This window comes from Pituophis catenifer, unplaced genomic scaffold (genome assembly GCF_029215685.1).
Source record: "Pituophis catenifer annectens isolate HBS135680 unplaced genomic scaffold, rPitCat1.0.hap2 SCAF_3, whole genome shotgun sequence".
Classification (NCBI taxonomy): domain Eukaryota; kingdom Metazoa; phylum Chordata; class Lepidosauria; order Squamata; family Colubridae; genus Pituophis; species Pituophis catenifer.
In genome coordinates, this window is record NW_027256883.1 from 30171212 (window position 1) to 30198992 (window position 27781).

General features: G+C 37.5%; 1 protein-coding gene across 1 annotated transcript in view; it reads left to right on the plus strand.

The window, feature by feature from the left end:
- Window positions 1-586: 586 nt before the first annotated feature.
- NBN (nibrin) overlaps window positions 587-27781 on the plus strand; it is a 34195-nt gene continuing 7000 nt past the window's right edge. Inside the window, exons 1-13 of the mRNA XM_070940459.1 lie at window positions 587-665; window positions 3636-3769; window positions 5465-5613; window positions 7677-7836; window positions 9098-9201; window positions 13065-13182; window positions 15469-15659; window positions 16640-16737; window positions 23240-23390; window positions 24993-25247; window positions 25580-26033; window positions 26354-26422; window positions 27478-27630. Of these exons, the coding sequence (XP_070796560.1) occupies window positions 629-665; window positions 3636-3769; window positions 5465-5613; window positions 7677-7836; window positions 9098-9201; window positions 13065-13182; window positions 15469-15659; window positions 16640-16737; window positions 23240-23390; window positions 24993-25247; window positions 25580-26033; window positions 26354-26422; window positions 27478-27630 (2073 nt within the window). The 5' untranslated portion in view covers window positions 587-628. The remainder of the gene's footprint in view (window positions 666-3635; window positions 3770-5464; window positions 5614-7676; window positions 7837-9097; window positions 9202-13064; window positions 13183-15468; window positions 15660-16639; window positions 16738-23239; window positions 23391-24992; window positions 25248-25579; window positions 26034-26353; window positions 26423-27477; window positions 27631-27781) is intronic.

A 27781-nucleotide genomic window follows, 5' to 3' on the forward strand; every position in this document is an offset into this window, starting at 1 on the left:
AAGCCCCTCCCCTCCCCCGCCCATCTTTTGCGGAGAACAGCAAGCCACGCCCCTCCCCGAAAGGCAAAACTTTCTCCTATAGAAACTTTGAATACTTCGCTTAACTTTTTAGTTTAGTGCAGTTTTATCGCCGCGTTGGGCAAAGTCCCCGCTTATCGTCGAGCGCAATTTTGCAAACTTCCCGTGCAGATGCGCCTTCTCAGCATTGAGATAAAGGCCGGTTTACAATTGTTAAAATATTTAAAAAAAACATAAACTAACCCCAAAATAAATGAATACCAAAATAATAAAATAATAAACACAAAATAATAGTAAGCTAATCTAAAAATAATAAACTTCCTTGAGTCTATTTTTAGTTAAAAAGAGTCTACAGTTTACTTTTTTCATTGATTTGCCTTTCTTCCCGGGAAATACCTTTTTTTTAACCAATGACGAGTCACGTTCCTGGCACGGTAAGGGACGTTTTCCTCTCGCTGCCCGTAGATGGCGCTGATCTTTCCGGGTTTTTCCAACCGAGAGATAAACTGCGCGCAGGCGCACTCTTCTTTTTTGCTTCCTGGGCAAAGGACGTGGGGGCCCTTTTCTTGACTCGGGAAAGCGGCACCCTCGATTCTTCTCTAGGGTTAGGATGTGGAAACTGTGCCCGGCCGATGAGACCGGAGGAGGTAAGCAAGAACACTGAAGCGGGTGGCGGGGAAGGGAACGGTAAAGCGAATAAATCTAGACTGCAACACTCCGGATTATCCTTACGTGGCAGGACAAGAGAAAGTGTGCCGAGTGCTTTGGGTACCATTTAATGGTCAGCCAGACTTTTGCGGGTCAGATGATCGTATGGGTTGAGTTTTCATATGTGGAGTGAGTGGACTTCCTCCGGCTTGGCGCCTGTTTGCTGCTTTCTCTGTTGTCAAATTATTCTCCAAAGCACCAGAGGACTGGACAAGAAACAATGGTTGGAAACTAATCAAAGAGAGAAGCAACCTGGAATTAAGGAGAAACTTCCTAATAGTGAGGGCAATTAACAGTGGAACAGCTTGCTTCCAGAAATCGTGGGCGCTCCATCACTGGATATTTGTAAGAAGAGTCTAGACTCTAGGTAAGAGTCTAGACTCTTATCTAGTCTAGATAGGTAAGAGTCTCACCTATTTGAATTGGTACAGGTTCTCCTGCTTGAGCAGGGGGCTAGACTAGAAGACTTCCAAGGTCCTTTCCAGCTCATACATACATACATACATACATACATAGTTGAATGTCTGAATAGGGTTTACTTTAGCATAGTTCATCCTACCAGATATCTCAGCCTTATCAACTTTATGCTGTAGCAGTGTTTCTCAACCTTGACAACTTTAAGATGGATGGACTTCAACTCCAAGAATTCTCCTGCCAGTTTTGCTTTGCTTTGCCTTGCTGGCTGGGGAATTCTGGGAGTTGAAGTCCATCCCCCTTAAAATTGTTATGGTCGAGAAACACTGCTATGGACATCAACTCCTAGAATTCCCTAACCAAGATGCAACATGCATGAAACATTCTGCTTAGATGAATTTAGCAAGTTGGGTGGATGAAGAAACTGAAGTAGCGAGTTGAAGTTCAGACTTGTGCACCTAAAGTCAGCAAATCAAATTTATTTTGAAATACACTTTAATGGAGTGCACCCTCCTTAATCTTGGGCTTGGAGTATATGAGAAAAGATGTGTGGATGTGCTCCAATGTCTACTTTTGGGAAATAATGCAAGAACTTTAAAAATGATCTAGATCTAATGGTCACTCAGAAGTGGAGATTATGATATAGAGATAGAGGGCTTTACATTGTTGGAGTAGTTAGCCATGAAAGAAATTTCAGTTTAAGTTGTGACCTAATGCAGGGGTGGGCAACTGTGGCCCTTTTACAACCTTTTACTCAGGAATTATAGGAGTTGAAGTCCACAGGTTATAAAAGGGCCACAGTTGCCGACTCCTGATCTATTGGATTTTGATCTCCCAGTGAAATAACTAAGTATTTATATGGCAGTGCAAAGTAAACTATCAGTGATTGCCACTTTGAAGATAGGAACAGAGAATTTGGAGCACATGAAATGTGTCTCCACTGATATTACTATTACTAGATTTGTCTTTTATGTGTTGTTTAACATAGAATATAACCATTTCCTAAAATCTGTCCAGTAATCCATCCATTAGTTTTAAGAGAAATAGGCTGAGCTTGCAAATGGTTACTAATTTCTGGCTCACCCAGCTAGGCAACAGCACCTAAATCAGGAGTGTCAAACTTGTGCATCACATGCTGGCCATGTTCATCTCCCCGGTTTAGCAAAGGGGAAGAAAGTCACAATACATCAAGTGACAACAATGTGACACCGCGAGTTTGACACCCCTGACCTAAATGCTTGGCCAGGAGGCTGCAGCTGTCAATGGGGACTTTAGTTTTGGCAACTGTATAGGTCTTCAGTGACAATGATGATTTTAGGAGACTGCCCAAACAACAGTTCTCTTCTTTCTGAAAAAATACAGCCCTATTTTCAAAATCATAAATAAAATTTATCCTGACAATTATTTTCAATATTTTTTCCTCCACCATCTTTGAAAGAACAAAGCGGCATCATTCTAGTTTAATAAGCATATAGGTCAGGGGTGAAATGCTCACGGATCGGACCGGATCGCCTGATCCGGTAGCGATCGCCGCCCGTGTGTCATTACTTCCTGGTTTTAACCATGAAGTAATGTTTTGTTACCTTCTGCCATCTACAGAAGGTTTTGTGCATGCACTGGTGTGCGAACGCATGTGATGCGTGAGCACGCGAGTGAAGCAAGCAGGCGTGCATGGCACATGCGCTTCTGAACGGTAAGGAAGGTAAGTAGATTTCACCCCTGATATAGGTGAATTAGTCTTTTGTATATGGAACCATTTTGTTTTCTTTTTGTATAAGTGGGGAAAGAAAGTAGGAAACTACAGTTAGCTCTGTACAGTAAGTAAAGCCAAGCTTGACTCATGGTAACTTTATGGACAAATCTTACTGAGAAATAATATGGAAGTGATTTTACACTTATGTCTGGGATTGGTGGGGGGATTTTCCACTTTTCACTTTCAACCCAGGGATCACCTACTGGTCTTCCATCCAAGTACCAGTTAAATACTTATCTTTTTGAGATCAGTCAAGTTTATTTAGGTGCTGCTACCTAGCTGGACGATCCAGTGAAGGCTACCTGGCAACTGCTTTCAGGATACCTTCTATATTTACACCTGTGTTCTGGAGTGTTCTCCCCTCTGAGATGCTTCCTATACCATCTTTAGCTCCATCATTTTTAAAATGAATATGTTAAATTTGTTCTTATGTGTTAAGACATATTTAATTAGATGCAGTTTATTATTGTATGCTCCAAAATGGCTTGGCATAGTACAAAATAAGAAACATTATATAAAACAATTAGATACAGCAATTTCAAAACTGAACCTTTCATTACAATCTTGTTCCATGAGATATCAAACTATAGTTGATAAATAGATGTACATCCAGTGATACACTAAATTTTGCCTTTATTTATTTAGTTTCAGTCTTTTAATAATTTTACACTGTACATTCTTACAATGAATGTTTTTGTTGCTTATGACCATTCTTAAAACTAACATTTTTCTTTAATTTCAGGACCGTTGTATCGGCTTCTAGTTGGTGTTGAGTATGTTGTTGGACGAAAGAATTGTGGAATTTTAATTCAAAATGATCAGTCAATCAGCCGAAGTCATGCAGTTCTTTCAGTTAATCATCCCCAAGTGAATCTTGTAAGTATCATATTCCTAAATTTTCTGCCAACTGTCTCCTGGGCAGTTATCCACTATATAAAAGCATGTTTTTTAAATTGAACTTTTTTTGACTTGGAACAAATAGAATCAAATGCATCCTGATGGCATTATAGAAAATATAGAAATCATGAAATTTGGATCTGAAACCACTGACAGAAATTATGTAATTTGTGTCATTTAGGCAACAATATTCTGATAGCTTGTTGCAGATGAATATGATTAATTATACCTCTTCAGTCAAGCTTCATTGCTTAGAAAAGTTTTTTACTGCAACATCTTCATATAAAACACTAACTGGACATAAAATATAAGCTTTCACTTTGGCTTTATGATTAGAAGCATTTTATTTTTCAATCAATTATAGTCTTTGATTACCTCTGATTACTAAGATCATGGCATTTGGCCCTCTCAATTCATGGCATATAGATGGGGAAGAAATGGAGGTAGTGACAGATTTTATTTTCCTGGGCTCCAAAATCACCGCAGATGTGGACTGCAGCCAAGAAATTAAAAGACGCTTGCTCCTGGGGAGGAAAGCTATGGCAAATCTAGATAGCTTACTAAAAAGCCGAGACATCACCCTGCCAACAAAAGTGCATATAGTCAAGGCTATGGTTTTCCCAGTTGCAAAGTATGGCTGTGAAAGTTGGAGCAAAGAAAGCTGAGCGCCAAAGAACAAACTATCTTTCTAGTTGATTATGCTTAAATTTCAAATACATTCCTTAATTTTTTATATATTAGAGATTAACATGGCTGCCAAGATAAGACTGTTAATACTAGAAGCAGATAAGATTAATATCTGCCTTACTTCTGATGTAAAGTATTGTACTGATTAATTGTTAAAGGGCAAAAAATGTTCCTATTTATCATCTACATGTTTTCAAGGAAAAAATGTCCACTATAGCTGAAGTAAAGCTAAAGTGTGATTAACTTGGTTGATTTGCTGGTTTATCGTTTAACCAGAGGTGTCAAACTCACGGCCCGTAGGTCACGTGAAGGTCAGGTGCATCATGTGCTGGCCTGGCTCCCACCCAGTTTAGCGAAGGGGGAAAAAGTCAAGATACATCACGTGACGCCGTTTGACACCCTGGTGTAAATTGTGTATTGTGTCATTCTGAAGTACTATTAAAGTAATTGAAGTACGTGGGGTCCTTGGTGCTCTTGGAACTTGGTTGTGGGGTGTTTTTTTTCACACTCATAATGTTACATAATTTGGTAATGAAATGTCTACACGAAAACAACCAAGCTCAAAAGTACCAAGGACTCCACAATAAAAATTGTATTTTAATGGCAAAGAAATGGTAATGTATACATATGTAGAACTTTTTTTTTCTTTCATTCAGTTGTGTCCAATTCCTGAAGACTGCCTGGACAAATTCCTGCAGTTTTGTTGGCAAGACTTTTGGAAGTGTTTTGCCAATGCCTTCTTCCTAGGGCTGACAAAAAGTAACTGGCCCAAGATCACCCAGATGGCAGAACTATAAGTCATTCTTTCAGTTTTTAGCCTAATGTCTTTAACCACTACATCAAACCGGCTCTTTCATAAAAACCAATAAAAACAAACCACATTAATGTGTAGTTTGATCTTTTTTAAATAGGGGGTATATCTAGTAAATTGAATAGGCTTGCTATCTTTGAAACCTTAAATGCTATGAGCTTTTTTTGTATTTTCAGAGTCAATCTTCATCATTTCCTGAATTAACTTTAAAAGATACTTCAAAATATGGTACCTTTGTTAATGGAGAAAAGCTACAAAATGGTGATACCGTAACATTAAATACTGGTGACAGAATCACTTTTGGAGTCTATGAAAGCAAGTACAGGTATGATGGATTTGTGCTAATCTTGAAACAATTAAACGGAAATCCACATGATAGATTATGGTTATGGATGAATTAAATGTATGAAACAAAATGTTCATAATTGTGAAGCTTATAGAGGACTGTATTTAGCTGATAAAAACAAACATTCAGTATTCCAATTCTTTTAAATTAGGTATAAAATTATAACCCTACATAGGTTAACTTAGAAGCATATCTACAGATTCAGCAGATCTTATTGCCAAATAAGTGTTAAAGCTTTACTAAGAAATCATCAATGAATTTGGCTGTTTTGGACAAGTTTACACTTGTCTCTGTTCTTCCTTTTTAAGGAAATGTTATGGAGGAAATGGGGGCTTCCAACTGCAGGTAGCCTTAGGGAAAGTAGATTGTTTGGACCCTTGGTGATCAGGGTTCAAGCTGGGATACACCTCATTATATTGGTCACTGTTGAGGATGATTTATGGAGAAACCAGTATAGGGGGAGTGCAGCCCTGTTGATCTTTCTTGATCTCTCAGCAGATTTCAATACTATTAATTCTAGTAGCCTCCTGGAGTCTACCAGGAGTGGTTGGCACTGTCTAACAGTGGTTCTCCTCCTTTCTGAAGATGTGATTTCAGCTTGTTTGGAGGGAGGAGAAATCTGCCCTGAAGCATCTATCTTGTGAATGCTTCTCTCTTCAATCTACTTCTTTTTAATATTAGGGGAGGTCATTCTCCAGCACAAAGTTAGATTTCAAGCTATACATCTCACCTCAGAGCCCAACAGCTAATGTACTTGAAGTGCTGGACCAGTGCCTAAAGAATGTCGGGGTTTGATTGAGGAGGAGCGTATTCCAATTGAATCCTTCAGAGGTAGAGTGAGTTGAGGTTTGTGGACTTAACAGTTCCATGTTTGACTCTGAACAGTTTCTATTCCCTTGTTCGGAAATGGTCCACAATTTAGGAGTTCTAGAATCACAGTTCCTGCTTAAAAAAGGTGTGACTAAGACGGTATTTGCAGCTATATATTGCTTGCCAATTGCACCATTCTTGAAATGGGAGACAGTCCTTCTCACAGTTGCTTATGCCCTAGTCAGTTCCTGTTTTAATTACTGTGACTTGTACATGTGGCTGCCCTGAAGAGCATTCAGAAACTACAGTTATATAGCATGTATCATCCTAGGCTGTGATGGATGAATCTTGATATTCTTGGATTAATCCCACAGCTTTGGAACCGGCATTGGTTGTCACTTGACTTCAGTGTTCTATTAAAGCTATTGATTGTCACCTTTAAGGCCATACCTGACTCTGGATCTGGACTATCTTTTCCTTGTTTCATCTTCTTGTCCAACCACATCAAACAGGGTGAACTCCTTTAGCTGCTATCACTGTTGTGACCTAGGCTTACTGAGTCATTACAAGACACAATTAGTCCCAAACAAACCTATTTTATTGTAACAGCTGAAAATTACATTCATTCCCAGCTGAGTCTCAGTTAGTTGCAAAACAAGTCCTTCGGAAGAAGTCCTTCGGGATAATCACCAACCTTCATTTTCTTGACACCCTGCCAAAGGCCTTACTTGGCAAAGCCCCACGAAGTTCAGAAACAAACAAGAGATGCTGACTGGAAACAGAGTTAGCAGTGTTGCTTTCCTGCAAACGGCCCAAGTGCCTTTGTTTCTCTTTTAAGCCTTATGGGAGGGGCCAATCATCTTCTGGCCTTACTCCCGAGTCGTCCCTTTTGCTTTAGCTACTCTTGCTTTCTGGCAGCTCTGCATATGCATGCACTAGGAACAGGCTTCTCCTGTTCCTCTGACTCTCTGCTGTCCGACTCTGGGGGCTCTGGAGTCCACGCATCACTCCCAGATGACCCTGGCCCATCTCTGCCTCTGACACAGAACACTCGTCTGGGCCTTCCCCAGACGTCAGGACTGGCCCATGTTCCTCCCCAGCCTCCTCACTGTCCAACTCCGCTGCCAGCTCTGCAGGCTGCTGGCAGACCACAACAATCACTACCACTACTGTGCTATGGTGAGCTGCTTGGCATTATTTATAATCAAATTCTGTTTTATTGTATTTTGCAGAGTAAAATATGAACCACTGGTAGTGTGTTCTTCATGCTTAGATGTTTCGCAGAAAAATATTTTAAATAAAAATATTCTTCAGCTGGGTGGCCACGTAGTAAATGAGTGGAATGAAGAATGTACCCATCTTGTTATGGTTCTAGTCAAAGTTACTGTGAAGGTGAGTGATACACAATCAAATGGAGGCATCCCTGAAATGGGCACCGGAAAGGTAGATGGGGGAAATGTTTTATTTGCACTCTTACACAAGATTTTTTTGGAAGTAAGTCCCATATGTCGATCTGTGCATAGGAGTGTAGGCTTGGATGCCTAATAATGCATTTATTTGTTTTGTTTGTTTATTTATGAAATTTATTTGCCACCCATGTCATACCCAACAATTTTGGGCGGCTATATATATATTTAGCATATGGCTAGTAATACAGAAAGGAAGAGAAAAGGAATATAATATTTATGGCGTACAGTATACAGATGTCATTCTTTCTTGTTTAATAAATGATTTCTCTGTGTGAATAATATTAGGATATATTGACATTTCAATGTTAAAAATATAATTAACTTAATATAAACCATTTCAATGAAGAAATCGTAGAGAAGGTTAGATTATATTGGATCACCCAAGAGAAATGCACAGGGTATAAGGAGATGAGTGATTCATATGTATGATGTATGTAGAAGTTGAAGAACTGAATGGGATGAGATAGTTAACAGAGTTGCTGGCACAGAAATCTCTTGTGGGGCGGGGGGGTGGGGTCAGCAGTTTCAACTAATTAATTTAAACTAATATATTTTAATCAACTAGGGACATAGCCCAAGAACTATGTGTATTCTAATTTGAATCATACTTGATTACATAAAAATATTTTCCAGAATTTCTTGAGAAAATTTTCCAATTCAATTTTTTTCAGAAAACCCATATATTTAATAGTGACAGCTGAAAATATAGGTGGTCCTTGTTTAAGCAACAGCCTAGTTTAGCAACTGTTCGCAGTTATGACATTGATCCAAAAAGACTGTAAAGCAAAGGAACTCTGAACTAAGATCTTATGCCCTATTGCGATTGCACTTAGCAACATTTTGTTTAATGACTGAATTGCCAGTCTCAATTGTAGTTGCTAAACAAAGACTATTTATATTGATGGAAATCCTTTTGTAGCAGAATTTGCTGCTATATATTGTAAAATTAAGATACCGACTGGATGAAATAATAAAACAGTGCAAATTGTTGTAAAGTGATTACAGAATTTTATTATAGGACTTCTGTTCCTTTTGTAAGGGAATCTCAGTTTGGAGTATAATTAATGAATAAGTTTAGAAGCAGAATGGTTTGTACTAGGCTGAGGAACCTGAATTAAGATCAGAGAGACTACATGTTTTGTACCACTATGAATTATTATTATAATTTTCCACTTTTGTTGTAGACAATATGTGCACTGATTTGTGGTCGACCAATTATGAAGCCGGAATATTTTGATGAATTTATCAAAGCCATTCAAGCAAAGCAACAGTTACCACTGCCTGAAAGGTAATAAATTCTAAGGTACATCCTCATTTTTAAAAAGGTTTAATGTTTCATCTTATAATAATCTACAAGTTAACATTTGCTGAGATTACATTCACTTTCCAAACTACTGAAGTATGCTTTGATTAAATGTAATTATCCAAGGTACATTAATCATGTGCTATATATTGATAGTACAGTAAAATTTTCTATATCAGGTTATAATACATTTTATCTTTTTTGACTGTGTATGCAGTTTTGCTTAATTGTATTAGATATTCATTTTACGTGAAATAAATTTCTATTATTATTTCATAAGAAAATAAGTTACATTTTCGTATTTATTATTTATGGCCTTGTGCTACTGAATGGCATTCTTTCTGCATTTCAGTATTTATCTAGGCAGGGAACAGTAAAGCATAAAAATATTAATTTAAACAATAGGCGGATCAATAATGAGATCCATGTGTATCCTAGTATCTTTTAAGAATTAAAAGTCCAAAAAGCCCAGCTTCTTATATCAATGAAGCTCCTGGATTTGATAAACCTCAGATGATGAAAGTTCTACAAATCTAGGGTTAGTGAAAGATAAAATCTTGATGGTAATGGAAGATGAACTTATTACAGGTTTTTGTTTCTGGGTTTTGTCAAAGCAAAGAAACATTTCGGTCTTGTAGACCCAATTTTAGTCTGGATTATCCTAATGAATGGATTAAATTAGAAGACAAGCAAGGAAGACAGCAAGTTCTTACTCGTCTTGATTTTTAAACAAATTTTTAATACCATTGAGAATTATATATTTCTGGACTGTCCTTAAATTTGAGGGAGAGAACACAAGGATAAAGTGATTTTACTCCTATATTTCATTTTCATTCCAGAAAATACTTTTGTAAATTGAGGATTGGCATATATATATGTCCTGCAGTGTTTCATCCTGACTTTAAAGAAACAGATTTTTTTTTTTTAAATGTCTCCAAAGCAGACCACATCAATTAAAAAAGATGTATTCTGCTCTCAATTTAGAAGCTAGGTACTGTATATCCCTTGATGAATGTCCCCTCTTAATTGAAAGTGTGACATTATTGAAAGCAATATTCAGAGCTATGGACACGTAACTTTAATTTATTATTGTCTGTAAGCATCATAAAATTCTTAGCATGTAAAGTGTAAACATTTCTCCAGGGGGCACAATAAAAATAGTTCTGAGTTGCCTGGATTGTATTTCATTGTATTCCATGCTTACCTGCCCTATTATAGATTTCAGGATTTTACTCAGCTATTGTACTCAGTTCCAATAGAAAAAAAACTAAATATCATCTATTTATTAATAACAGTTCTTTCTATAATTTCCAGTCAGTACTTCATGGAAACAGAAAGATTCCTCCTTATATTGTATGCTATAATTGTCCACTGAGAAAGTAACTTGCAAAACAATTTGATTTGTATTCTTGAACGTTGTAAGAAGTCAAAAGGCTTAGCTTGTACCACCACTCTCTTTCTGGGTTAAAGGTTATTGAACGAAGGGTGCATAATGTTTTGAGGACTAAATATTATGCCTTCCTGCTGCAATCTCTGGAAGGGCTCTAAAAAGGGCTGTTCTAATAGTAATTGAAATGGTCTGATCTGGAAAAGGACTGTTATTGTATAAACTACCATTTAACTACCTGTGACAATTAAAACTATGTTTCAAAGTTGGGTCAATCAAACAGAATAGTCCATTCGGATGAGAGAATGCTTCCAGTGAAGTTGGAATGGCTGAAGATGGGTTCATGGGATTTAAAGGTTACAACATTTGACTTTGCAAACGTCCCCTTATCAGGCAGTCTCAGATGACAGCATCTGGCTGATCTTGTCTGGACTTAAAAGCTCAATAGGATTAACCCTGGTTAGACTGGTATGGAAGATAAGCAGATAATATCAGGCTAGACTGGAAAATTGAAGAATGTCCTGGAAAAATGCAATGGCAAAACATTTTTGCATTGCTGCCAAGTGAACAACATGGTTATATCCATGTAATCATTGGGAGTCTAGATCAACCAGAGGACATCTTTTAAGTTTTTCACAGAAAGATGGTCACAGTTGTTTCTGTCTTGAGAATCTTTACAGGACTTCCATTAAAATAGTCAATACCTATACTTATATTCCCCCATTTTTTCTTTATGAGGATTTAATTATTACATAATTAAAACATTTTTCCTGGCCGTTACATAAACCACAGTGGAGACATATATTTTCTTTGTCATTTGCACTTATTTCTTATAACAGGCTGGATACAACTCAGCTTAATATAGATTTCAATTTGCAGTGTGTATATTACATTTATGATACAGGGCTATGTGCATTTTGGGGAGGCAACCAGGTATTTTCAATTATTATAAGAATATCATTGGCTTAATTTCATCAAGTTACTATAGAGATCTCTACAGTAACATCTTCAAGACAGTATAAGTCTTTTTAAAGATAGGTACACTAACAAAGATTTTAAATAATACTTTATAATTTATTTTGTGCAGTAAATAATATTCTCTAAAATATTAATATATATGTATCCAATCAATATTGTATTAATCAATATCTTATCAGCAGAAAAACTATGAATTTAAATGTTACAGATTGGTCAGATTTGATAATTAAAACTGAAGGGTTTATTGATTGATTGATTGATTGATTGGTTCGATTTATATGCTGCCCTTCTCCAGAGACTCAGGGCGGCTTACAATGCATTAAGCAATAGCCTTCATACTTTTGTATATACCTGCTTAGTAGGGCTTTCGGCCCTCCCAAGCGGTGTTCTTTTTTATACAAAGTCAGCTTATTGCCCCCACAATCCGGGTCCTCATTTTACCTACCTCGAAAGGATGGAAGGCTGAGTCAACCTTGAGCCTGGTGAGATTTGAACTTGCAGTAATTGCAGGCAGCTGGTACTACTTTAACAGCACTTAGTCAGCTGCGCCACCAAGGCTCTTTTAAATATCACTACAGAGGAGCTCATATTTGAACACTTTAATTAAACTTCAACATCACATATCTTGTTTTGATCCACTAACTTTTCCTCTGATAAATGATATAGTGTGGGTACATCATGGAATCCCTACTAATATAATGATGAAGATGTTGACTTCTAGTTCACCATTAGCCACAGAAACACCTTGGATGGTTTTTGAGACAATCACTCTCTCCCAGTCTAACCTATCTCAGAGTGTTTTAACTGTGAAGAAAAATTGAGCTCCTGAAGAAAGGTGGGATATAAAGTAGTCCTCATGTTATGATTGTAGTTGGGCTCGGAATTACGATCTTGTACCAATGGTTAAATAGGTTACCACATGACTTGTCTGATTTTTACGACCTTTTTAATGACGTAAGTGAATCACCACTTAGCAGCCACCTAGAATCACTCAGTGGTGAGATAGGTGGCATTCAAATTTAATAAATAATAAATAAGCAAATACCATGGTTGTTATGCAAACCCATTGTCTGCAATAGGTAATCTTTGCTGGAAACGAAGTAATCTGAGGATTACTTCAAACCTGGGTCATAAGTAGTCCTGGGAAGATTCATTGTAACTTGGAACGGTCGTTAAATAATAGGTCATAAACCAAGGACTACTGTGAATATAATAAAATACTTTTGGATATACAAATACTTGATGGGGAGTAATAATCTTTGTGTTTATCCTTTGTGTTTATCCTTGAGCATGCTTTAAGAACATGCCCAAGACAAAGGACGGTGCCAAATAGAATCTCAAGAAGAGAATGTGTTCAAGGTTTTTATATTATAACAGTTCTAAATGTTGAGGAAAGGTTGAGGGAAAAACTACTTTGTTTTTAAAGAAAGGCTTTCTTTATAAATAAGTTATGATTTTTTATAACAGTTTCCTCTGTTTTTAGATTTTTTCCACGAGTTGATGAACCAAGTATTGAGAATGAAAATATAGATCTGACCAAGTGTCCTAGAAGAAGAACTATTTTTAGAGGAAAATTTTTTATGTTTCTAACGGCAAAGCAGGTAAATGGCTCGCTATTCAAAGCCTTGTTTAGCCCAAGGAGCTAAGTGGAGTTGGAATTGATTCGTATATGGATGAAAGACCACCAAAAATACAATGATACTGTGATTTTCAGTGAGAGAAAAAAATCATGCCAGAGAAGGTACTTGCAATGTGAAAAATGCCAAGAAAACAAGTTGATGGGTTCTTTAGTTTTATTCAAAGCCTGATAAAGAATTAAGAGTATTCTTACGACAAAAGTTCTGTTTATAGTGTAGATTAGGGGTGTCCAACCATGTAACTTTAAGACATGTGGACTTCAAATCCCAGTTATGCGGTCTGGGGAATTCTGGGATTGAAATACATAGGTCTATAAAGGCGGGGGAGGGCCTTCTCTGTGGCTGCCCCAGCTCTCTGGAACCAGTTATCTCCTGAGGTCCGGACCACCCCCACTCTATTACCCTACCGAAAAGCGGTGAAGACCTGGCTTTTCCGGCAGGCCTGGGGCCGTTGATCTCGCTGTTGCGATCTTGTGAGATCCGGCCATGAATGGTGTGAATGGGTTTTAATATTTTAATTTTTAAATGTTTTTATAATGTTTTTTTTTAAATGCATTGTAAGCCGCCCTGAGTCTTCGAAGAAAGGTGGCATATAAATTGAATTAATAATAAATAAAATCTTAAGAGTGCCAAAGTTGGACACCCCTGGTATAGATTACTTTTAGATAAGTCCACATGATATATTGTGGCCCTCTGTTGAATTTTTTATTTGAGAAAATAAAGTAGTGGATTTTCAGCAAGGTTAATGTACTGATTTAATTGAAAACAACATTCCCCCTCCATAATAGGAGGAGCAAAGAGCAAAGATTTCTGCAGATCTTTAGAGAGTAAGACCTCTAGTTTAAAAAAAAAGGATGGCTCCCTTCATGTGAATGAGTGGGACTAAATTTTAGTGTAGGTTGAATGATTGTGGTAGAATACATATGTGATTACACCCAAAGACCCTTTATACAGACAGAATATCTGAGGTGTCCACTCATTCATGTAGATTCCTGTTGCTGATGTTTTGTTCGGGTTTTGAAGAGATGGAACCGGTTTCATGTGAATGGACCAGAAATTATTTGAATGGATCTCATGAATATGTTCAAACAATTAAGTTGACCAAAGTTGACCAAAGCATATACTATTAAAATTTGATAGAAATCTAGATTTAGTTTGTGGTTATTATAAAGGCGGGTAACAAATCCGATTCTGTAATAGATAATTGCACATATATGCTATGTATGATCTAAGACAGGGGTGGGCAACTGTGACCCTTTTACAACCTGTGGATTTCAACTCCCAGAATTCCTGATATAGCCAAGCTGGCTCAGGAATTCTGGGAGTTGAAGTCCACAGGTTGTAAAAGGGCCACAGTTACCCACCCCTGATCTAAGAGGAAAGGTTTTTAATTTCTTAGAATTCTGTCTTTGAGTTTCAGTCAGATATTTGTTTTGGTTTATTTAAAGTTACCTGTTGAGTTTCACTCATTAAATAAAGGCAAACAAACTTTCAGTTTCTAAGGGTCGAGTAACAAACTGCCTGAACGAAAACAAAGATTCAGGACTTGTTCTTATGATTATGACTTTGAGAACTTTTATGCTCTGAGCATGTATTTTTTGTCTCTTATGTTGCCTACTCATATTATTTTATGTACTATACGGCACTCAATTATTAGGATGTATTAGCTCCCTATTTATTATCTATCTAGGTAGCAATTATAAGAAGGTATCATTGTAGACAGAACAAAAGAATATATCACAACTGCGCCCAAAATTTATGTTGCTAAACGAGACAGTTGTTAAATGAGATTTGTTCCATTTTACAACCTTTCTAGTCACGCTTGTTAAAAGAATCACGGCTGTTAAGTTAGTATTAAGTGGTTATTAAGTGAATCTTAATAACCTCTCCATTCACTTTGCTTGTTAGAAGGTTGAAAATGGTGGCCACATGACCCCAGGACACTGCAACTGTCATAAATGTGAAATTTCCAAATTTTGATCATGTGGCCATAGGGCTGCTACAATAGTTGTAAGTGTGAAAAACAGTTGCAAGTCACTTTTTTCAGTGCTGTTGTAACTTCGATTGTTCACTAGAGGAATGGTCGTAAATCGAGCACTTAACTGTAACTTAACATTTGTTTATTGCAATTTAGAGAGGTGTCTTTTTGTTGTTCTAATGTTTAGTTTTCAAAATGACTAGTATATTTATATATGTTTAAAAATTACACATTAATACCAGCTCAATTCTTTAAACTTAATTTCGTTCCAGCATGCAAAATTGAGTTCAGCTATTAAGCTTGGAGGAGGAGAGGCAAGACTGTTGACTGATGAAACAGAATATGCTGCTGCTTTAATAACATCTAACACTTGTGTCATTGAAGTAGGATCTACAAACTCCCAACCATCAGTTTCTATTTTGGACACAAAATGGATTGATAATATCACAGCTGCCTTGCGAAGGTGTGGCTCACTGTTTATAATTCAAACAGAATTGCTGAGTCATCAACATTTTGTGATATGGTGCAAAATTAAAAACATAAAGGAAATAATCCATCTTACACCATAGTTTATTAACTTGTGCAAGAAACTACTATTTGAATTTGATTAAGGTTTTTTTCATTACATTACACAAGTTTCTCCGAAGATTCTAGATTAGCTTTTGCTGTATTTAGTAGGAATTCTGAAAGTTTTTGCTATGCAGCCCACTATCAGTTGTTCAGAGAAATGTATTTTTACAGAAGAAAATTTTGAAATATTTTAAAATACACTTTAAAGATGAAACATCTGCTTGACATTCTAAGGTTCCATGTAACATAACAAAGTTACTGTAGCCTCCAAAACCTGAAAATATGTATTTGTTTACTATCAAGGCTTTGGATATAATTGTCCAATGTGAAATAGTAAAAAAACCCATAATTGGTTGATTAAAAGAAAGAGCCGTGGTGGTGCAGTGGTTAGAATGCAGTACTGCAGGGCTATCTCATTGGTTATTCCAGGAGTTCAATTCTGAGTGGCTCAAGGTTGACCATCCTTCTGAGGTCAGTAAAATGAGGACCCAAATTGTTGGATGCAATATGCTGATAATGTAAACCACTTAGAGAGGGCTGTAAAGTACTGAGAAGCGGTATATAAGTCTAAGTGTTATTGCTGTTAAGGGGTTGACCAGTTACAGGAAATCCTTTTTCATTTTTTCATGAGAACCCTTATGTTTGAAAAACCGACACAGTTGTGGATTTTAGACTTAAAACTATACATTAAAAAAATGAATTGATTCCCTGTGTTTCAAGAAAGCATTTTAAAGAGTAGGGAAAGATCTAGGAACCTACTTGAATATTTTTATGCTACTCTGAATTCTAGTATGGAAGTCTTTTTTTAAATGTTTTTTTGGATATTTTTAGATGAATGATACTTTTTTTGATAACTCGTTTTATTTCTGTTAGGAAGAACTACAGAACAATCTCAGAAGCAGAAATTGGTTTAGCGGTTATTTTTGCATCTACAGAAAAATACTGTAATCCTCAAATTTCACCCAGTGGAGGTAACAAAAATACTTTTCCCACTTCGTTTTTATCTTTTCTTATTACTCTTTTGTTTAAGAAATTGATATTGAGTCAATAGCACTAGGGTGACTGTTTACCTGTTTTATTAAATTCCAGCTGGGTTTTATTTTTAAATATTGTAGTACATGAAAGTAATTTTCCTCTCCCCCCCTCCCCCCACCAAATATTACTGTCTTTCTCTCTTCTAAATTTTTTTCATGAATTTACTCAACAAATTATGCCTAAGCAAATCATGCTTAGCCTAATTTATAAAAACAAAATAAAAGCATTTGCATTTTATTTCTAGAATGTAACCAGATGGTCCTTTTTTCTGTGCTTATGCATTGTGTAACCCCCTCCAAATACTTATGAGAGCAGCACACTGAAATTTACTATATATAGCAAAAAGTGAGTTTTGAATTACCAAAACCCATCAGCATTGACTAATCTCAGAGAGAATTTCTGAAATAATTTCTAATTTCCTTCCACATAGATTTCTTTTTGTTACATCTTTTTGTTAAAATGAAACTCGAACTTTTTTTTAAAGACTCAGGATGCCCAGCAACAGTTATAATCTCATCAATACATTAAAGTCATTTGAACAAAAAATTCATATATAACTTCCTTTTTATACAGTAAAAGTAATTATTTGCTTTTTCTCTCTTTTGATAAAATATTTCAGAAGAGGGAAAATGTTAAAAGTTGATATTAAAAAGAATATTTTAATGAATAGTTTCCTAATAAAAGATGTTGATGAATAAAGCCTGTTAGCCCAAGATTTAATTACAGTTCAGATATAGCAGCAGCCACTCCTACTATTCATGTTATCCAGTGGTGGGATTCAAATTTTTTTACTACCGGTTCTGTGGGTGTGGCTAGGTGGGCATGTGGCCAGGTGGGCATGGCCAACTCCACATCACTCACGTTGATGGGCACCTCACCGGCCCCTCCCATCCCAGCCACTCCTTGTCACACCCGGCCTCAACATATCTATAGCTCTGTAAAAATGTTGTTCACCATTTTTTGACTATTATCTGCATCTACATACTATAGATGTACTTTCATGGACCACTGAAAGGAGGAAATGGCTCACATGCTTTGCCCAAGAATGGATAGACAGGTCACAAAACAGGCTTTTGAGGGGCTGCCACAAAGAAAGGGGGCCCCCCAATATATTTTCCAAAGAATCAGAAGGCAAAACAAGAAGCAATAGATGGAAACTGAACAAAGAGAGAAGCAACCTAAAACTAAGGAGAAACTTCCTGACAGTGAGAACAATTAACCAGTGGAACTACTGTCTCCAGATCTTCTGGGTGCTTGATCACTGGAGATTTTTAAGAAAAGACTGAAATGGTATAGGGTCTCCCTGCCCCAAAGTCCCTTCTAAGTGTTATTCTGTTATTCTGACACCTTTCTCAGGCTCTCCGTTCAGATTTTGGTATCCTCAGTTTTCCTGCCTGAGCAGAGGCTTGGACTAGTAGACCTCAGAAGTTCCTTTCAACTCTGTTATTCCATTATTCCTGAGAAACACACACTCTCTCTCTCTCTTTTTCTCCCTCCCTCCTCCCTCCCTCCCTCTCCCTCCCTCCCTCTCTCTCTCTCTCTCCCTCTCAATTTAAGCAAATTCCCTTGTTTTGGAGACTTTTGAATCAGAAGGTACCCTGGAGCTGTGGTGGGCTGCAAATTTTTTAACAACCATGACGTCCCCTGCCCTAATGACTGCCTGGGTGGGCGTGGGCAGGGTACGTGACAGCACTCAGCCTCCTGTAGCACTCTGCCAGTCAAAATGGGGCATGGGGGTTAATTACAAAATGTGGGCTTTGCTTTGAGACATCCAGACCCAGTGAGCAAGGGGTGTGAACTGCACAAAAAATACACTTTTGTTTGGTTATGAAGAAATATCCCCAAAGTCAGATGTACACTAAATGTAGAGTGACTTTTAGCTACATATCTTCCTAGCAAATAGCAAACTTTGAAGCTCCAGGTAAAGAGGATTCATTTTAGGATGAGTAACCACAGTTTGCATGTTGGAGGTTCCTAAAGGAAAGCTGGGAAACTGCATTTTAAAGAACATTTGAGGGAGGGATGCAGAATAGCCCTTCTCTGCCTGAGGCTATAGAGTCCTGGCACCAATCAAAACACTGTTTGTGAAGCAACTGATCAACAATGACAGAAGGAAATATATGAAAATAAGAGGAAACTCCACTCCCTTCTAGTACTGATGATACCTCATTTGGTAATGAAACATTTACAAGAAAACCATCAAGCTCAGAGAGCACCAAGGACCCCCACAGTTCAACCCTGAGCTACAAATATTCTCTTCTATCGATAAACACTTTTTGGTTAGAGGGACTCAGAGCCAGGGGTGGGTTCTAAATTTTTTTACTACCGGTTCTGTGGGCGTGGCTTGATAGTCATGTGACAGTTCTTTAGGATTTAGCAGAGGTACTGGTCTACCAGGCTTTTAACTACTTGCAGAGCTTTACCGGTCTACCCATTTATTTTTGCAGGCACCGGTCTACTCATTTGTTTTTGGAGGCACCGGTCTACCACCACACTGCCTTTTAACACTGATCAGCTGTAGGGCGGCCCTTTGAAGCCCCGTGGCAAGAGTTTAAACAGTTTTTTTCCTTCTAGCCATCAGCTGGGACTCAGGAGGCAGCAATAGATTGGGGGTGGGGCCAAATAAAAGGTAAGAATAATGCAGGGGGGGCGGGGGGGCAGAACCGGTTCAGTGACATCATATTGTCACTGCTACCGGCTCGGCGGAACCGGGAGGAACCCACCACTGCTCAGAGCCTGCCTTATATGAGATGGCTCCCAGTGGTTTTCATTCTAAATTTTGATATGATTTCTGTAAATAAGGAATGTGGAATTATAATGGCTATTTGATCCTTCAAACATCCAAAAAAAAATACAAAGCTAAGGGACAAACAAATAAAAAATAGATTTGAAAAAAGAAAAGGCTCAGGAAAGAAAAAGAGTGAAAGCGTAAGAAAGAAAGAAGGAAAAGAAGGAAAACTGAAAAAGAATGACTTCCAAATTACTTTGGTACAGATATAAGTACAAAATATATCAAACTCTTACTCTAAGATTAAAATTTGTCTACATTATTTCCATAATCCCATATCTAATCATCAAAGCACAGATCAACTTTTAATTTCAGTTTCTTACAAAAAGTCCAGTAATGGTTTATATTGCTTTAATTACTATTTTTTAAGGAAACCATAACTCATACACTTCGAAGCATTGTGAAATACAATCTGATCAGAAACAAGAAATTTGACAAGCCTAATGTACAATGCTTTATAGTAGCATTATAAAAAGACTTTTCCATGAAATGTTTAAACACTCAGAATTTGGCAATTATATGTCAAAAATGGCTAAAATGATATGAATACCTTTGAAACATTGAACTCTCTGATATGGATTTCAAGAACTACAAGAAGACAAAACTACATTAGTTGTTCAGTGAAGTCTCATTCTAACATTGCAAAAGGCTTCTCATACAATATAAAAACTTGCTGGATTTGTGATTATTCCCCCCTATATTGGAAGCTGTTCTTCTGCTAATGGAAACAGCTATCTGTTAACATAGGTACATTCTAAAATTTTAGCAAGTACCGGTATATATTTTTTGGAACCAGTAATAGCTGTATTTTAAAGTCATTGCACTAGGTTTTTACTATGGTAATAAGACCACTTTAGAGACCCCTGTAGGGTCTCTATATAGCTGTAGGGATTTTGCTCCATTAGGAATTCTGTTGCCTTTTTTTCTGCTTCCTTTCTGCTGTTCTAAATAGACTATTAAGAAAAATCAGTTGAGGAGTAGAGCTTTAGAGGATTTCACCACTGGAGAGAAACTACTCTGAAGAAACAGATTGATTCTCAATGAATATTCACTTTTCTTTTATCAAAACAAATGTACAATTTGCTACAAAAATCAAAGTTTGGATATAAATGATTTAGTTGCAAATCAGGGACATTTTTAATATATCTTTCTTTTATATTTTTAAACATAATTTTAATAGGTTACATTCATGCTAACTTAATTATCTTTACTTCCCACTGAAAATAATGGAAATGTTAATCATGCAATTTATTTTATTACTTACTTTTTGAAGATCTTACTTTTTTGAAGATCTCCAGAGGTCCAGAAGAGGCTGACCCACTGGCAGACAAGCCAAAGTGTTTTATTCAGATGATGGTAAAGCTGTAATAATGTGAAATCTAAGGAAAACATTTTCACCAGCTTCTGAATAGAACACTCAGTAAAACACTTCAGGGGGGGGGGGCATGTAGAAGCAGCAGCTTCCTACTTCAGGGATTGAGGAAGCAACAGCAGCAGCCAATGAAAGGGGAGGTAGCTTCCTTTGTCTCATTGGGCTGAAATGCAAGGCCCTTGTTGATTGGCTGCCACACCCCATCCCTGAAACTGCTCATTCGAACTAGTCGATCAGCAGCAAGCAGACTGAGCCCAAACTAACCCTGACAAGACTGGGTAAAAACTAAACCTGCAGGTGGGGAAAGCTGTTTTCCTTACATCTCACATTCTTATAGCTTTACCGGCTTCTGAATAAAAGACTTTGGCTTCTGTTGTGACTCCGACTCCCCAGCCTGTCCTCATGGAGGAAAAGAACTCAGAAAGTGAGGGGAACTGACAAGGCCTCCCTCTCCAGTGGGAGGCCTCAGGTTCTCTGGCAATGCCTCATGTTCCATCCAAAGGCCAGGAGGAACAGCCTGGGATGGGCCAGGAGGAAGGCATTTCGAAGCACCCATTGATAGAAAGTGATAATGATGAATCCTGGCTTGATCCCAGGCTGCGTGGGAGGGAGAAGCGTGTGCAGCAAAGGAAGAGGCGTGGGAGGGCCAGGGATTGAGCTGAGTCACTGAGCCACGCCCCACAAGGGATAAAAGGGGGCATGATTGCTGGGCAGGCTTTGTGACGGACAAAAGTTTAAACTCTAAAGAGTCACATCGTGAATCCTGCACTTCGGCTCAGATATATTTTGGACTAAGCTCTTATGGATAATTTCTCGCTCTGGAAACAGACTGAAGATAAGGCCTCTCCTGCTTTTGGGGAGTATTAATTGGACTGGGCAGGCGTTTTACAGTTAGCTGCCAGAACTCTCGTCTGCCAGGAATTTTGGTCTGTTTATACAATAAATTATTGGCAGGCGTGTTTGATATTGCATTTGTCTGTGTGAGGACGGGGGACAGAACAGCTTCTCTACCATGTGGCTCAGCCTCTTCTGCAGCTCTTTGAAAAGTAAGTACAGTAAAGCCATGGGAAATGGGGTGGGGAGGGCGGTTCGGGCCCAGGAACTCTCCATTTTGGCCTGTAAGAGGCCGGGGGAGCCGTAGGAAGGCCCTGTAACAGGCCATTCATGCCAGCAAAGAGGCAAAGGAAGGCTCACCAGACAGGCAGTAGCTGGGCTGCGTCAGAGGCAGCAGAAAATGGCGAAGGAAGGCTCAGCAGGGATCTCGGCCGCATGGGAGACCGGGGTGAAGGCAGGCAAGCTGGCTGGCCCGCAGAGACCATGTGGTTGAGGCAAGTGAGGGAGAAGCAGCAGCTATGCCGGGCGAGTGGGCAAGATGAGGAGTGAGTGGGTGGGCAGGGCCAGCCAGAATTTTTACTACAGGTTTGCCTGAACCTGCCTGAACTGGCTGAATCCCACCACTGATGTTATCAAACTGGTAATGCTGTAAGTTTCATTAGATATCTTGCATATCTAATCAAAGATAATTCAATATATTTTATGAACAAGTGGTGGTTTAAATACAGACCTTCATGTGGAATGCTAGAAAATAACCCTGTCATTGTAAATTTATATTCTGAAGTTTATAATTTTCCTCTTTTTCCAAAATATGTTTGTCTTTCTCTCTTCTAATTTTATTTCACAAAAAAATGCAGAATAAGTTTGTGCCTTTTGATTGGCAGCACTAAGCAGTGCCTATCTTTTTAAACACCATTTAGTCCAGTGGAAATTATTGCATTTACTCGAAGCCCATTATTTGCCTGTGTTTAAGGTCATAATACCATGGGCTGCATAACATCTGCATTATCTGAATATCTCCTGGTATTACTATTAACTGTTACCTTCTACGGATGCAGATATGAAGCTTGCTATGATTTACAGTAATAGCAGTGGACTTTATTATTGATGTTCTGATTTATGTTGGGAACCGCCATCAGGCTGTGGGTTGCAAATACCATAATTTGTTAGATCTTTAATCTGCCTTTCCTTCAGGAAGTCAAGGCAGCATTAAGACACTTCACATATAGAATGAAAACATCACTAGGAATAGTAGGAATAACATGTTTAATATTTTTTACTTAGTAACTTGTAGACATTCCGTATTGTGTAGAGCAAATATGAGTGTAAGTATTGTAACATAATACTGTATATAAAAATAAACATAAAACCAGAATTATATGAATTTAATTTGCATAACTCTGATGAAATGGTGGTTCATTTTACCCTAATATCTAACTTGCAGATATAAAAACTGCTGCCGTGGCATCCCAGGTCCCTGAACAAAGTCAGTCTCAGAGTGTGGCAGTGAGGAAAACAATAATGCCTTCCAACCAAGAGGACATCAGTGCATTTGTAGCTGACACAGAAATGGATGAAGTGATGGACACATTGCTGTAAATTATCATTCTGATTTTTTTTTTAATTGCTTCCAAAACTGTAATTTCTTACCCCTTCAGTAATTGCTGAAATTGGGGGCATCTTATATACCGTGTTCCCAAGACCCTGTCTTACATTTTTTTGAACCCCGAAATAAGCGCTTGGCCTTATTTTCGGGGAGGTCTGATTATTTTGGGGCATGTGGAGCAAGATGGAGCTCCTCTTGCCGTCTTACCTGATTTCCAGCTCCGCATTTAAATATTTTTGGGAAGGGCTTATTTTTGAGGAGGGCTTATTTTTGGAGGGAGGCTTATTTTAGTGCATGTGCTGAAAAGCCCAATTGGGCTTATTATCAGGGAATGTCTTATTTTCAGGAAAACAGGGTAGTGTAGTGTAGAAACTTCTGTGAATGGACTAGACCTAGACCTAGACCTAGACCTAGACCTAGACCTAGACCTAGACCTAGACCTAGACCTAGACCTAGACCTAGACCTAGACCTAGACCTAGACCTAGTTGGAAGGGACCTTGGAGGTCTTCTAGTCCAACCCCTTGCTCGGGCAGGAAACTCTATTCCATTTCAGACAAATGGTTGTCCAATCTCTTCTTAAAAACTTCCAGTGTTGGAGCATTCATTGCCTTCTAAAGGCAATTTCAAATGATTGTTTTAACAATTAAGCTGCTTGTTAAGGAGAATCTAGTTGCATGGTTCATTCAACTCAAAATCACTTGGCTGAGATGGGCAGTTATAGAAAGTAAGTAAATAAATAATCAGTCAATGGTGGATGGATATCTAAATATACAATGTATACTGTGCTATACATGCATAGGAATTGGTTGTTGAAGTTAGTTATTTGCAGCAAACGACTTTTTTTTTTAACCAAATAGCAACCTACACTTAGTATGTCAACATAATTGCAATGGAATATTAATTGGATTATATTTAAATACATGTATTTTATTCTGTATTTTTATATAGCCTTTCCACTCTAGGCAATGAAACAAAAGTTTTAATTGTTTTGACATATCCAATCTTCTTTGAAATAGCATGCAAACATACAATCTTATATAATAGCCTTTTTCTCATATTAGATAATAGGAAAAAGATTAAAATCAGTGAGGGTCAGTAAGGAGGCAAAAGAAGAAGGGGCCGACAGAGGTGGCTGGATGGAGCAGTAGGCATGAATTTAAATGGACTCCAGAGCAGGGGTCTCCAACCTTGGCAACTTTAAGACTTGTGGACTTCAGCTCCCAGAATTCCTCAGCTAACAAAGCTGTCTGAGGAACTCTGAGAGTTGAAGTCCACAAGTCTTAAAGTTGCCAAGGTTGGAGACCCCTGCTCCAGAGGATCATAGAGGACAGAAAGGCCAGGAGAAATGTTGTCCATGGGGTCGCGATGGGTCACACACGACTTCGCAACTAACAACAACAAAGGAGGCAAATTTTGATAGGGATAAGACTTCAAAATACCACACAATTTTGTATTGTGTCAACATTTTCTTAGATGTCAGGACAATTTAGAATTCTTCAGTTATTTCCAGGACTCCATGGATTATAGTTCAAGGAGTGTGCTTATTTCAGTTTTGATTAATATTTTTTTCTAATCTGTTCGCTTTTACAGTATAGAATTATCACAAGAGGAAACAAAGGCTGCAATCCAGTCACAGGATATAATGATTGTTAGGGAGACTCCAGAAGGAACAGGCCGTGGAAACAGAGAGAGAATCTTGCCCCATCTAAAGAAGACACACGGAGCTGACTTCACCAGTCAAGCATGTTTATCTTCTGAAATTTCAAGTCATAACAGGAACAGAAAGGAAGATTCACAGCAACTCAGTTCAATTAAAAATTACTTTCAGGCCACTGTTAAAAAAAGGTACAATAATTCTTTTTCTCAGAATTGAGTCACAAGGGTTTAAAAAAAAAGCTTTCTTTCTTAACCTTTATTTTTATGTTAGCTAACTTAGTTCCTAAGGTCTTAAAGGGAGCTGTTATTTGATATTTATTCCGATAATGGTTATTACAGGGTGATCCGGGCTTGGTAGAATTTAGAATTGGTCTTGCTTATAAAGCAGGATTAAATGTAAACACCTCCTTATCTTGTTGAAATATCTATAGGTTCTCTAACTGTACCTGTTCAATTATCTATTATTGACTAGAAAGTTATTTTAAAGTAAAGCCAATTCTCAGTTTCTTTTTTTTTTCTAGTTTAAGAGAAAGGAATGAAGAATTAGAAACACCATTATCAAAACATGCAAAGATGGATAAGAAGTCATCACAGGTTTCCCATCAAACACCATCTGTACCTTTTTTGCTACGGGAAAATAATGTGGATTCTCAAAAAGGACAGTGTGCAGCAACACAAGGAATAAGTGTCTCAAACATGGACTCAAGAAAATCTTCAATAGTGGAAAATAACAAGTTAGAGCAAACAGAAATGGAAAGTATCCCTGTTGAAATGCCTGCATCAAAGAAGAGAAAGAAAATAGAGGAGCCTGTGGAAGATGAAGCTTCATTAGAACTTGTATTTGCAAGCCAAGAGTTGGATCCAGAAGAGAATATAGGAGTTCAGGATGAAAATGCAAAGAAGAAAGTGAAACTGGATCTTAAAGAAACCACTTTAAGAAACAAAGAAACAAAAATAGAAGCCACTAGATTTTTGGTAAGACCTGCTTTTCCTCATGGGATCTATTCACATATTAGGTCCTTCAAATTGCAGACACTTTACTATATTAATCAGTTAGCATTTACATAATTTCCTTTCATATATCCTCACATGTAATACCTTAATTTTGCTCCACAATGTAATGTAACTAGCAATCACAGATTTGCATTCTGGGAAAGCACACAAATGCATATACACAAAATATCACATTGTGGTAATTGTCGAATAAATGTAAGTATCTTAAATCACAGTAGTACAGTCGAATGCAATATTTCAAGCAAGGACTACCTGTACAAATATATCTTTTTGTTAAACAGGAAAAAAATGCGGAATCCCTTCCAGCAGAAAACCAGAAAGAAGAAATCAAAGAAGAGCCACCAGAACCTGTAAGAAGTGACTCAGATCTAAGGAATATATTCATGTTTATCTCAAGCTACTTCACAGGGTTATTGTGAAAATAAAATGGCACAGCTGTTTATGGTGCCTTGAGCTTTGGAGGAAGGTGGGATGTAAATAGAAGAAATAAGTTTAGTAAAAGGTGAATATAGAAGGAAAAATATTTTAAAAATAAAAAAATGCTTAAAGTGTTAAGCAAAGCTTTTTAAATAACTGTTTCTTACCCAAAACAATATTGGTGGTAGCGTTAAGAAAATACGTCATGTGCTTTTGGCCTCTTTTCCTCTTTCTTGCTATTAATTGAGCAAACCCCTTACTAGCATTGATGATGTTTCCTAGTTTGGGTATTGAAATATCTGCAGGAAAACAACCAAGCTTAGAGAGCACCAAGGACCCCTCATTTCAACCCTGAGCTACAAATATTCTCCTTTTTTTGGCTCTTGCTATTATTTGTCAGGCGATCAAACAGTAATTATTCCACTTGAGAATTAGTATGAAAGGAGATCCATTTTGTTTTATTTTTCATAGGGACTGTTGGAAGATTTAAAAAGAAAATGTCTATTAGAAAGAAAAAGTTGAGACTATTAGATCAGAGGTAGCTAATCAAGAGCCTGAGGGGTTACATGTAGCTTCCCAAATCAGAAAGAGTCCCTAAATTATACCAACTTAGATGGTTGCTTCCCTTGTTGCATCTAAAATATGTAATATTTTTATCTTCCCAATTGTCCAAAAGATCAAGAATTGTCAGAGTGACTTTATCACAGAATGTTGATTTTTTTTAAAGGGGGAAAAAACCTCTGTGTATATTAGATGAATTATTTGTTAGGAAGATTTCATAGCACATGATTCTTGTATCAGTTCACATTGTTTGAATTTTTCATGATAAAATGGGTTTAATTACAAAATTTGGGGAAATATTGACTTAAGGATATCATCCCCAGAGTAGGGGGAGGGCATACAGTATTTCTGGTAATCTCATTAATGATAGAGAAGTTTTGATTAGAGTGCCTTTACTAATTGCTCTTCCTTTCTGTCTCTTAATAAGAATCCAAGTAAATGTGGAGATGTTTCAAGTTATCTCCCTAGTAAACTTTTGCTAATGGAATTTAGATCATTGGTTGTTACACAGCCAAAGAAAATCAGTCCTCCAGCAAATTCAGACTACGGGCATCTGAGCAACTTTAAAAAATTTAAAAAGGTTTGTATATTGTAACAAGGGAGCCTTGTTCAGAATATTAAATTTTAAGAATGTTTGTTTAATCCTGTTTTATGCCTCTCTTGATTTTGCATGTGTGCTATTAGTAACTTTTAAAAAGTATTTGCATCCTTTTGTATTTTCTGAATGTTTG